The 11,511-nt window shown below is 37.6% G+C and overlaps 2 protein-coding genes across 2 annotated transcripts; both read left to right on the forward strand.

The window, feature by feature from the left end:
• The first annotated feature begins 2,882 nt into the window (after nt 1–2,882).
• Nucleotides 2,883–5,160, forward strand: LOC126790476 (monooxygenase 2-like). The gene is made up of 4 exons (XM_050516721.1): nt 2,883–3,168; nt 3,504–3,861; nt 3,968–4,193; nt 4,467–5,160. The coding sequence occupies exons 2-4, from the start codon at nt 3,652–3,654 to the stop codon at nt 4,994–4,996; spliced, it is 966 nt and encodes a 321-aa protein (XP_050372678.1). The 5' UTR covers nt 2,883–3,168; nt 3,504–3,651; the 3' UTR covers nt 4,997–5,160.
• A 2,375-nt stretch (nt 5,161–7,535) lies between these two features.
• On the forward strand, nt 7,536–9,615 carry LOC126791426 (monooxygenase 2-like). The gene is made up of 5 exons (XM_050517882.1): nt 7,536–7,924; nt 8,092–8,154; nt 8,267–8,444; nt 8,528–8,756; nt 8,873–9,615. Exons 1-5 carry the CDS (start codon nt 7,704–7,706, stop codon nt 9,391–9,393), a joined length of 1,212 nt encoding a protein of 403 aa, XP_050373839.1. The 5' UTR covers nt 7,536–7,703; the 3' UTR covers nt 9,394–9,615.
• The last annotated feature ends 1,896 nt before the right edge of the window (nt 9,616–11,511 follow it).

Genomic DNA, 11,511 nt, shown 5'->3' on the forward strand with positions numbered 1-11,511 from the left:
TACGATAAGAGCATATCGGTTAAAATTTATCGGTCAACGCAGAAATGATCGTCAACGGTCAAATATCGGTCAAACTTTGATTTTTTTTTATTTTTTCAATTTTTGTTTAATTTTTTAATATTTATTTCCTTTTTAACTTTTTTTTTCTTTTTTTTTCATATATAAAATATATATGATGAATTTCAAGTCTAAATAATCATTCTTAAATATCTATTTTTATTATTAGATGTCGCTCGTGTACTTTAATTATCACAAAATCAAGTATTTATTTTCTTTAGTTTACTTAGTACCGTTTTTTTAGTTTATTTGGTAACATATTGAAGTATAATTTTATAAAATTTATTGAAGATAAGGAAATCCGATAAAACTGATATATATCGACATATCCTCGATATATCTTCGATATATCGTTTTACCCCTCGACCGATACGATACCGATAAATGATATTTAGACCATTGCATGCAACATTGATGAACTGATTCAATGACTAAGGAAATGCATCTCGTTATGGATATAATCCAAAGTTGGATTTAACATATAGGTATTGATTCATTGACAGAACAAAAATCTAAAGTATTGATTTTTTTTCTTCACGTTTAGAATTAATCAACAAAGATCATCAAACGACTTCAAGACATATAGACTAATTCGTGTCAAGAGGTCATGTTAACACATTTTCTTCTCTCGGTCACTAAGAATGATCGAGTAGTGGCAAATTCAAGTCTGGGTACTAGGGATTTCATACGTAGGCTCTGAATCAACTCGACCACATGCATGTTGTTGTTAGTATTGGAAAACATTTTAGTGGTCACTTTGATGTAATTATGATGTTTAACATACATCAATCTTAGATTGTGCATGATAATAATTTTTTAATAAGTTGAGCAACCATAATCTAGATCTGCTTAGATTCGAGATCTATATTAAGCAATTAGCATATAACTTGTTGTTTGTCAACATTATTTGCAGATATGATGAAGGTCCTAAAGGGGGTGAATAGACCCTGAAAACTTTTTCGTTCAATTTTACTCTCAAGGATAGCGATGGTTGATGTTATCCGATTAGCATAAATACAATGACTAAAATTGAAAAGGTGCAGAAATAAACAAATAACACCATAATATTTTTTACTCGCAGAAATTTTGAATGCCTCTGAAAAAACTGGATCCCCCTAAATCATGAGGGACAACTCTTTCCACTATGTAAACCGACACAATTACAAGTTTGTAGCAACACCAGGATAGTAACCACATTATCTATCATGTGGTTTTAGATCTCTAGTCTCTCAACTGTTCTATCTAACTTGTCTCTCATGTGCTTACAACAAAGGTTTCAATTCTAATCTCAACTACACTTAACTGAAAACATCAACAAACGCTTCAACACTACTTACAAGTTTGTAGCAACACTAGGATAGTAACCACGATATCTATCTTGTGGTCTTAGACCTCTAGTCTCTCAACTGTTTTACCTAACATGTCTCTCGAGTGTTTACAATGAAGGTTTCAATTCTAATCACAGCTACACTGGCTGGAAAATAAGTGTTTCAACACTACTTACAAGTTTGTAGCAACACCAGGATAGTAACCACGTTATCTAGGTCTTAGACCTCTAATCTCTCAACGGTTCTATCTAACCTGTTTCTCGAGTGTTTACGCACACACATATCAGAAGTTTCAATTTTGAATCCAGCAACATCTCAGTTGATTCAGTTGTGAAGACTTCTGGGGTTGTAGGAATACCAACATATCTCATGCTATGCAAATGCTTATGATATGAGTAAGACATTTTTGTGTTAAGCTCAGGGTGCATCATCATGAACTCCTAAGCTAAAAGAAACTCAGACCCAAACAAAAGAAAATGCAAAGACTACATTTTGAAACAACATAGACAATCAAGTTAAAATGAAGACTTAGCTCTCTATTTATAAGCAAGAATGAGGCTCCATGGGAGCTCACCAACACAGCTGATCAAATCAGCCTTGCCACAGTAACCAAGGAATTCAAAAGACAACACAACTTTTCCACAACAAAGTTTGATAAAAAACCAAGAGACAAAACCTTTTACCCGATGATTAAAATACAATTTTCTCTTTATCAATCAATGGTTAGCTGATACATTGGTTTGTGTATCACAAACTAAAATATCAAAAAAGCACAATAACCAATACTTACTTTGACACCAAGACTTAAAGACTAATTTTGCTGAGAAACTAAGTTTAAAATATGACTTTCAAACACATGAACAGAAAATAGTAAAAACATAGATAAAATGACCAAGTCAATAAGCCTCACAATGGGTAACAATAAGATACCCAGCAGTAAAATCTTGACATACATATGCATGAGTATACTTGAGTGAGATAATGTTGGTTATTCAACTTAATCTTCAATTTCAAATTTCACTTAATTGGACTTGATGTATTAAGCATGTTGTGTTTTGTTAAATAAAGGATTGCCAACATATTTATACAAACATCTGACAACTAGTATCAGAGCTTAGAAAGCTCACAAACTATATGTTCTTCATTCCAATCGGAGGAGATAGAATCTCGAGTGTTACATTCCATTTCGTTGAAGGAAAATGAATTATCGTACAGAAAAAACGAAAGAAGAGGGCAAAACAGGTCATATAAAAGGATATTATAATTTCTCTGCTCGGATGATTCATCTCATGGTGTGCGGGACACCTGGCCATGCAGTCCAATTCGTTGTTTCAGGAACAACCTTGCGTGTCAATTTTCAAGTAGACCAGGCTAGAGCCGCCCTTGCCAGTAAAAAAAAAAAACAACTAGAGCCGCCCCGTGATTCTTTTTCCTTTCAATTTCGGACATTGCTACCATTATACCTATATATATAAACACACACACACACACACTAGTACTTAAGCACTCGAAGTCGATCTGGACTGAGGTAGAGATATAGTTTGTGTCTAAGATTTGCGGGAATGAGCACAACAGTGGAGGACGTGGTGATAGTGGGAGGAGGCATAGCCGGGCTGGCGACGGCGGTGGCGCTCAAGAGAGCTGGAATAGAAGCTTTGGTGTTGGAGAGATCGCAAGGGCTGCGATCTACCGGTGCAGCCTTGACTCTGTTCCCAAATGCCTGGTTTGCTCTTGATGCCTTGGGGGTTTCTCATAAGCTTGCTGCTTATAAACCCTCTCTCAAGTAAGTATAAGTGTGCTCTTATATATTTTACTTGCAAGCCTTTGTGGGTATATGATCCAAAAATTCCCTATCATCTTGGTTTGCTTCTGTTACTATTGCATTTTGCTTTAATGTTGTTTTGGTGTACTCTAATTGTCAAGCTAGCAACAAAGAAAGAAAGAAATGTGGAACTTGTAGACTAAAATTTTGAAACAGAGGAGTTTCTCTGATTTATTTTTTGGTTATTGTCAATGTTATCTTACACGTTGATGTCTATTTCTTTCCTCATTTGTTCATGTGTAGCTACAATCCACCTGTTTTTTATGTACTTATACTTGGAGCTTATAATTTATCAGGAATTTTATAACTGATCTGGATACTGGAAAAGTTCAAGCAGTATCTCTCACCAACGCCAAAGGGTAAGCTAATTAAGCAAAGATTATTTTTATGTGTTCAGCATTGGACTATAAATTCACGCCAATAGACATATGATTTGAATGTTGAATGTCATCTTCAATCATCATGAATATATGCAGTGATGCAATTGGGCCGAGATCGGTTCATCGGAAAGCCTTGCTCGAGGCTTTGGCGGAGGAATTACCGGTTCATTCAATCCGTTTCTCTTCCAAAATCTCTGGTATCGAAACACAACAACATGAAGGTTCATCCATTGCCATTGTTCACATGGAAAATGGAACTGTCATCAAAGCAAAGGTAATGTACTTTAGTTGAACTAGTACAGAATTACACATTGGATTAGTAGTAAAGACAAAGGAGTAATGGTCTATAACTTGTCTGTTCCTTTTCTCATCAACCATAGGTTCTCATAGGATGTGACGGGGTTCACTCAGTGGTGTCACGCTGGTTAGGACTCAGTGAACCAGTTCATTCAGGTCGATCAGCTGTTCGCGGCTTGGCTGTGTATCCCCAAGGCCATGGACTCGACCACTGCGTGCGACAATATGTAGGATCAGGCATAAGGGCTGGCTTAGTTCCTCTCAACGACAAGGAGATCTACTGGTTCTTCAGTGGCATAACGCCTAAAGGTTCGAAATCTAAACCCATGGAACAGAGTATTTCTATACAATGTCCACTCTGTAAAAACATGCATACAACATTGCTGTAAGATTAAATGTATGCATGATAAGGGTGTTCCATCCAACTGCCAATTAAGTGGTTTTGGGTTAGATATTTTGTCTTACATATGTGGAAGATGGCTTCTCCACCGATTTTGAATTGGTTTTGCTTGAACACATGCATTCTTTCGTATGTTTTGATCAATTGCTGGAGGTTTTATGCTACATTTTGATTAATTGCAGGGACTTCCCTGGCAGAAGATCCTGAAGATATACAAAAAGAACTGCTTGAACATTATGCCAAGGATCTCCCACCTTTATACCTAGACGTGGTGAAGCACGCAGAACTTTCGACATTAACATGGGCGCCACTGATGTTTAGGTATCCCTGGAACGTAGTGTTTGGCAACTTAAGCAAGCAAAACATCACGGTGGCCGGTGACGCCATGCACCCTATGACACCTGACCTAGCACAAGGGGGTTGCTCAGCATTAGAAGATGCAGTGATCTTAGTTAGGCATATTGGGACATCCTTTGTAAAGAACGGACATGTACTTCTACCAAAAGAGGTGACTGGAGTACTGGGGAAATATGTGGAAGAAAGAAAGTGGCGGGTGGCTTTGTTGATCACAGGGTCATATATATCAGGATGGGTGCAGCAGGCAGGATCCGGATGGGGTATGAAATTCTTGAGAGATGCCATATTTTACAAGTTCCTTTTCCTTAAGATGGTGCAGTACGTAAACTATGATTGTGGAAAACTTGATTTCTAAAATGCATATCATCCATGGTACGTGGAGATCAATATCTGACTATGAACGAATTGATGATTCTTCTACGAGATGTGATATCAACTTCAGGCAATAAAAGAAAGAAGTTGAAAGTACCAATTGTCAACTGATTTTAGTGAGACCTAAGAAGAGCCAATGTATTCGACCAAAACAACATAAAAAATTGGCCAATATAAATGTATTGTTTACAGCTCTACTCAAATAGCTGGTTATTAGATAGATAATGTAATCAATCAGCTTCTTTGTTTTATAGAGAAGCCCAGACCGTTCATTTTTTCTCTTTTAATATGGGATATTATGCAATTAAGCAATGTGATGGTGATGAGCTAGGCAGCATGGAATCGGAAGCGGGGACGTGGAAGCGAAGCGTTTGGAAGCGCGGAAGCGTTTTTTTTCAAAATTTCTTAAAAACGGGGACGTTTCGGAAGCGCGGAATAAAATAATATATAAGCAGAACAAAAAAAGGAAAGAAAAAAAAAAGATTTATATTGAGGGGTTCTAGTTGCACCTCAGTGTACATCTATTACTTATTACATCTATTACTTATTACACCTCTAAAATGACCTAATTTCACTACCTCTAATAAATATTTGTATTTATATATGTGTTGAAAAGTCAAATTAAAAAAAAAGAAAAAATGGAGTTAAAAACTTAAAACTCCCAATTTCTGTTAGTAAAAAAGAAATAAAAACTAAAACCTGTTGTGCTTGTATGCCAGGCCCCTCCTTGATCCATTTTTTCCGCGAGTTCTCTTTGCCTTCCTTGCCAACTAACTCAAATCGTTTAGACCCTTTCTTCCAATCGTTTCTTGGTTTCAACGTGTTTTCGATCAGATCGTGACCATCAACCATTTCCTATAGTATTGATCAGCTTCTTGTGTAGCTGTTCCCAATTTTAACAAATCTCTGATATCATGTTGATTTACCTGGCTCCAGGGATGCTCGTACACGAGAGCTTGTAAAAGTGTTTAATATAGAAGGTCAGATTGAGAATAGAGTTGACATGTCGTCAGTGCAGCAAGAACAAGCATCAATGGAAGATGAGATGAAGGTGAAATTCGTTTCAAATAAGAAGGATAAACTGCATGGCTTCTTGCAACAGTCACGCAATGCTATAATGGGAGCGACAGATGCTGTTCGCCGAGTTGCAACTAGAGGGGCAGAGGCATTTGTAGAAGAAACCAAGAAAACAGAAGCACTGGTGCTAACTGCAGATGGCATGATATGGAGCGGATGAAGATGCAACGCCTTACTATGAATCTGCAAACACCTTTCCTGCCACGCTTCCTTTCAGCCTATTTGACGCTTCCAATTTGGAAGCTCGCGCTTCCATATCGCTTCCAAACCACTTTTTTCTCGGAATCGCGCTTCCGAGCGCTTCCGGCGCGCTTCCGCTTCGCTTCCGCTTCCGAAGCGCGAAGCGCGACTACATGCAAGCTTCCGTGCTTCTTAGGTGATGAGTACTGAAGTATATAATAGACTAAACTATAAAAGAAGAGAAATGCAAACACTCGTGAAAATGTTATTAAGCAAGCTGGAAGGTATAAAACTATAAATATCCTAATCATAGAGAGGGAATCTGGTACCAAGCAGCTTAACAGCTAATATAGCATGATTAATGATTAAGCATCGATTTTTTTATTCCAAGTCCGTAGTAAATATAAGTTTATTGAATTAGACTATTGTTTATGAACCAAAGACAGAGTAACAAACCACTCGTCATCAAACCACTCTGTTTTATAATTCCTCCCACGAGTCCCATCATCATCGATCGCATGGCTTTGTAGTTAGAATAATGCCTGGCCATTCGGGTCATTTCGTTTCGTCTTTGCTAGCTAATTGAGCAAGCTATGCAAACCAGCCCAAGGCTTTAAACCCAATAACCGTTTAGAACGGTTGGATCTGCATTAAAATTGTCAATTAGATACGATTCAAAAAAAAAAAAATTAGCTATAGATGAACCGCATTGAAACAATCAATTCAATTTGATTTCGATTTATATTTTTAAAAATAATTTTGGAACCGTTAGAACCGATTGCTCACAACTATATGAGAAAATTCTAGAAAACAATTTTTTGTGGCCGCTTCCCTTGTTACTTTTTTTTCATTACCTCTTAGACTCTCACTAATCACTATATAAACTAAAAAAACCTATTCGTTTTGCCTTACACCTTCACTTCATCACTTTACTTCCTCTATTATTCTGTTACTCCCTAAAATTCAAATTGTTCGAGGTTTGGATTTCCTCTCTCAATTCTTTTTGAAATAATTGAGTATCTTAATTGTTGATCATTAGGTAATTGTATTAGAGGTTGTTGACATTTTGTATTTGAATTTTGAAGCTGGTTTATTATATGGTTATAAATAATGGCTTGGGGTAGACAAATATTACAGTGAATTTTTAAAACCGTAAAAACTCAAAAACTGACTCGATATTTTTCAATCCGAAAGTAAATGATGCTAAATCTGAACTTTCTTTTCCAATTCTGGTTTCGTTTCTTGAAAAAAATAATATTTTAGAACCGATCCAGGCCGAGTGCAAACACAAGAATCGTTTATCTTTCAGGACTTCACTTTGCTACTTGCATTATATATTGGACAGGTTTCGATGTTTGTATATATATAACTTATCATACAAATTTATATATTCAGAGTTTCAGACACATTTATAGCCAGTATAATTGGCCGGAATGGGCACAACAGTGGAGGATGTCGTGATAGTTGGAGGAGGGATAGCTGGGCTGGCAACGGCGGTAGCACTGAAGAGAGCTGGCGTAGATGCGTTGGTGTTGGAAAGATCGGAAGGGCTGCGAGCCACCGGTGCAGCCTTGACTCTATTCCCAAATGCATGGTTTGCTCTTGATGCCTTGGGGGTTTCTCCTAAGCTTGCTTCTTATACCTCCTCTTTCAAGTAAGTAAAATACTTGTAAGAATTGGGGGATGATCTTACAAGATCTTAATTTCGTGGTTGTCATGGTCTAAAGTCTATTTTTTCCCCTCATTTGTTCATGTGTAGCTGTATTAATTCCACCAGTTTTTATGTACTTATAATTATATTTGGAGGTTATAATTTATCAGGAATTATGTAACTGATCTGGAAACTGGAAAAGTTCAAGTAGTCTCTCTCAGCGAAACCAATGGGTAAGCTAATTGACCCAAGTTCTAAATATTTATAAATTGAGACATTATTGATAAGTTGATTTATATGAATGGTGTATGTCATCCTCAATCATATATTATTGGAAATATGCAGTGATGCAGATGGACCGAGATCAGTACACCGGAAAGCCTTGCTCGAGGCTTTGGCCGGTGAATTACCGGTACATTCAATCCGTTTCTCTTCCAAGATCTCTGCTATTGACTGCCAACAACATGAAGGTTCATCGATTGCCACTATTCACATGGAAAATGGAACCATCATCAAAGCAAAGGTATTGTTCATTTGTTGGACTATTTTTTGACATAGTATTAAACATATGGTGAAATCTTGTATGTTCATTTTCGTCAATTATAGATTCTCATAGGATGTGACGGGGTTCACTCAGTGGTGTCACGCTGGTTAGGACTGCGTGAACCAGTCCATTCAGGTCGGTCAGCTGCTCGTGCCTTGGCTGTGTATCCTCAAGGCCATGGCCTTGAGCAGGACGTGCGACAGTACACAGGAACAGGCAGAAGGGCTGGCTTCGTTCCCCTCAACGACAAAGAGATATACTGGTTCTTCACTGGCATATCTCCGGCCAAAGGTTCGAAATCGAAAGCTTAACCAGTCGAACAAAGAATTTGTATATAATAAATTAATACCTGGTCTAACTTTCTATCAATTTCTTGAAATTATATGCTACATTTTGATTGTTTACAGGGACCTCTCTGGCTGAAGATATACAAAAAGAAATACTTGAGAATTATGCCAAGGACCTCCCACATATATACTTGGATGTTGTGCGGCACACAGATCTTTCTACATTAACATGGGCACCACTGATGTTCAGGTATCCCTGGAACGTAGTATTTGGCAACTTAAGCAAGCATAACATCACGGTGGCCGGGGACGCCATGCACCCCATGACACCTGACCTAGCACAAGGCGGTTGCTCAGCATTAGAAGATGCAGTGATCTTAGGCAGGTATATTGGGACATCCTTTGTACAAAACGGACATGTACTTATGCCCAAAGAGGTTAGTGAAGTATTGAGCAAATATGTGGAAGAAAGAAGGTGGCGCGTTGCTTGCTTGATCATGGGGTCATATATAGCAGGATGGGTGCAGCAGGGAGGATCTGGTTGGGGTAGGAAAATTTTGAGAGACACCATATTCTACAAGTTTTTTTTCCTTAAAATGGTTAAATATGTAAACTACGACTCGGGAAAACTCGACTTCTAGTTCGCAATTTCATCCTTTGTGGAGAAACGACCTCCTCCCAAGCAAACGAACTAACGAAGGTTGATGGTTCTTCTACATAATGCTAATCTCAAGTTCAGGCTGAGCAGTAATATGCCGTACGTACAGACCAAGTACAAATGTATATGGCGACCTAAGAAGAGAAGGCTATGTAGTAATGTACTGTTACGATTCTACTAATTAAACATCGCAACTCGTTAATTATGCCCCCAGCTCAATTGTATATCTACGTTTTCTTTATACGTATTGTCTAGCTTAATTATGTTTTTTTTTTCTTTTTTTTTTTGAGCTGAAGGAAACTTCAAGTTACATCTATGACCCTTTTTTGTCTTTGTAGGATGGAAATAATTTCATTCAACAAGAGCCAATGAGACCAAATACTTTACACATCCAACCGCTATCACATCCTAGTAGATAAGTAATTATGGCTCAAGCAACAATTACATCACGGAAGACACAAAAGAAACTAAAAAAACTAAGGGAACACGTAGTAAGCACCTTATTATAGCAATGAAACACGACGGCTTCCACATCCATGATCAAATATGGATTCGAGAAAAACATAAACAAACTACAAGAAATTAAACTAAAACCAAATAAAAAAATTACTAAGATAAAGTTGGAACATGTCAAAACGTATAGTTAGGACAAACCTAACATACAGTCAGGATAGACCCGACATAACACAGCCCACTGAAAAACCGACCATATGCCCAAAACAGCAACCCAGCCTGGTTAGCATCTCCACCTCTCAAAGCTGCACATCGCCTCTGCACCACTCCATCCACTCCACCACGAAGACGCCACCGACTCCAAACTGACTAAGCACCCCGCACCCTTGCCAGAAAAACCCAGAACGCAATAAAAAAGAAGAAGAAAATAATCCAACGAACTTCTATGTCCCGAGAGCACCTCCGGTGCCATGACAAGGATGCACCGCTAATCCACTTGAAGTCTGAGCGCGCACCTTCACAAGAAAAACCACCCAATAAAATCACAGCCAAAAGAGGATTTGATGCCAACAAACCAAGACCAAACAAGCAATTGAACTTTGGCATTCGCAGACTTAGGGAGCCAAAGCATAGAAACTTCAAACACCCGTCCGACAGGCTTTATGACGACGGCCAGGCAAGCCTCACCGACCCAGAGCACCGCCGGACGACAGGGGTACCGTTGATCTAAAGTTGCGCCTTTCTAGCCTTAGAGAGAGCGATTAGGGATTAGGGGAAAACTTCTAATGACCTCTTATGCATACACAAGTTTTCTCAATATGTACTTACATCACTTACATGTGTTTCAGATATATATTAATAGCATTTTAACAAAATGACTGAATTCATTGATATTTTACATACACGCAATTGATGAATCAGAAAAAATGAGAGTTTTCCAATATTGTAACTAGTTGGAGATAATATATATATAACGTAATTCACAACCGAGATTCAACTAATTGTATTTATAGCTTGAAAACACCAGATGGAAGAATAAGACAGTAATCAAAAGTAAAACAGTGAAATAAGTTAATACAAATGTTTAACTATAATGGAAATTTTTGTCAAAATAAAACCACTACGAGACTTTTAATATAGTCTACACGATCAACAATTAACTACTGACAAACCAATTACATAGTTCAAGTAGTGCAACTAGCACTTTGTAGACGAACGAAGTCTACTTGATCAATTCTTGTTTGATAGTAACTGTTATAAAAACAATGATATATTTCATATCTAATTTAATAAGCCGAATTATAAATAATTATAAATCAGATTCGAAGAACACGGAAAGAAATTCAACCAAAATACCGAACGATTGGTGATGGAAGAACTAGTCGAGACGTGTGTGATACCACACTGTCCTTAAGACGTTTACGCCTCTTCTACCGGTGCAAAAATGTTTGGCGCTTGTCTCCCAGGATATAACGACTAAACGATTCTAGGAAGTTGCACTACTAACTAGAACCTTCAACGAACTCGAAAGGTACCTCTTTCTATCACCATAGAAAAGCTAAGAATTTTGAGAGTGAGAGAGGATTGTGTTTCGAATGGATGATTTTACAATGAAATGATAGTAGCTATTTATACAGTGAGGATTTGC

The sequence above is a fragment of the Argentina anserina genome, chromosome 1 (genome assembly GCF_933775445.1).
Source record: "Argentina anserina chromosome 1, drPotAnse1.1, whole genome shotgun sequence".
Lineage (NCBI taxonomy): Eukaryota > Viridiplantae > Streptophyta > Magnoliopsida > Rosales > Rosaceae > Argentina > Argentina anserina.

What these genes read in the sequence shown, in the direction of transcription:
- LOC126790476 (XM_050516721.1), top strand. Translation starts at nt 3,652, where the DNA reads ATGTCATCTTCAATCATCATGAATATATGCAGTGATGCAATTGGGCCG. An exon ending in GAACTGTCATCAAAGCAAAG is followed by an intron (nt 3,862 to 3,967) that starts GTAATGTACTTT and finishes CATCAACCATAG; the next exon opens with GTTCTCATAGGATGTGACGG. An exon ending in CAGTGGCATAACGCCTAAAG is followed by an intron (nt 4,194 to 4,466) that starts GTTCGAAATCTA and finishes GATTAATTGCAG; the next exon opens with GGACTTCCCTGGCAGAAGAT.
- LOC126791426 (XM_050517882.1), top strand. Translation starts at nt 7,704, where the DNA reads ATGGGCACAACAGTGGAGGATGTCGTGATAGTTGGAGGAGGGATAGCT. An exon ending in TCTCTCAGCGAAACCAATGG is followed by an intron (nt 8,155 to 8,266) that starts GTAAGCTAATTG and finishes GGAAATATGCAG; the next exon opens with TGATGCAGATGGACCGAGAT. An exon ending in GAACCATCATCAAAGCAAAG is followed by an intron (nt 8,445 to 8,527) that starts GTATTGTTCATT and finishes CGTCAATTATAG; the next exon opens with ATTCTCATAGGATGTGACGG.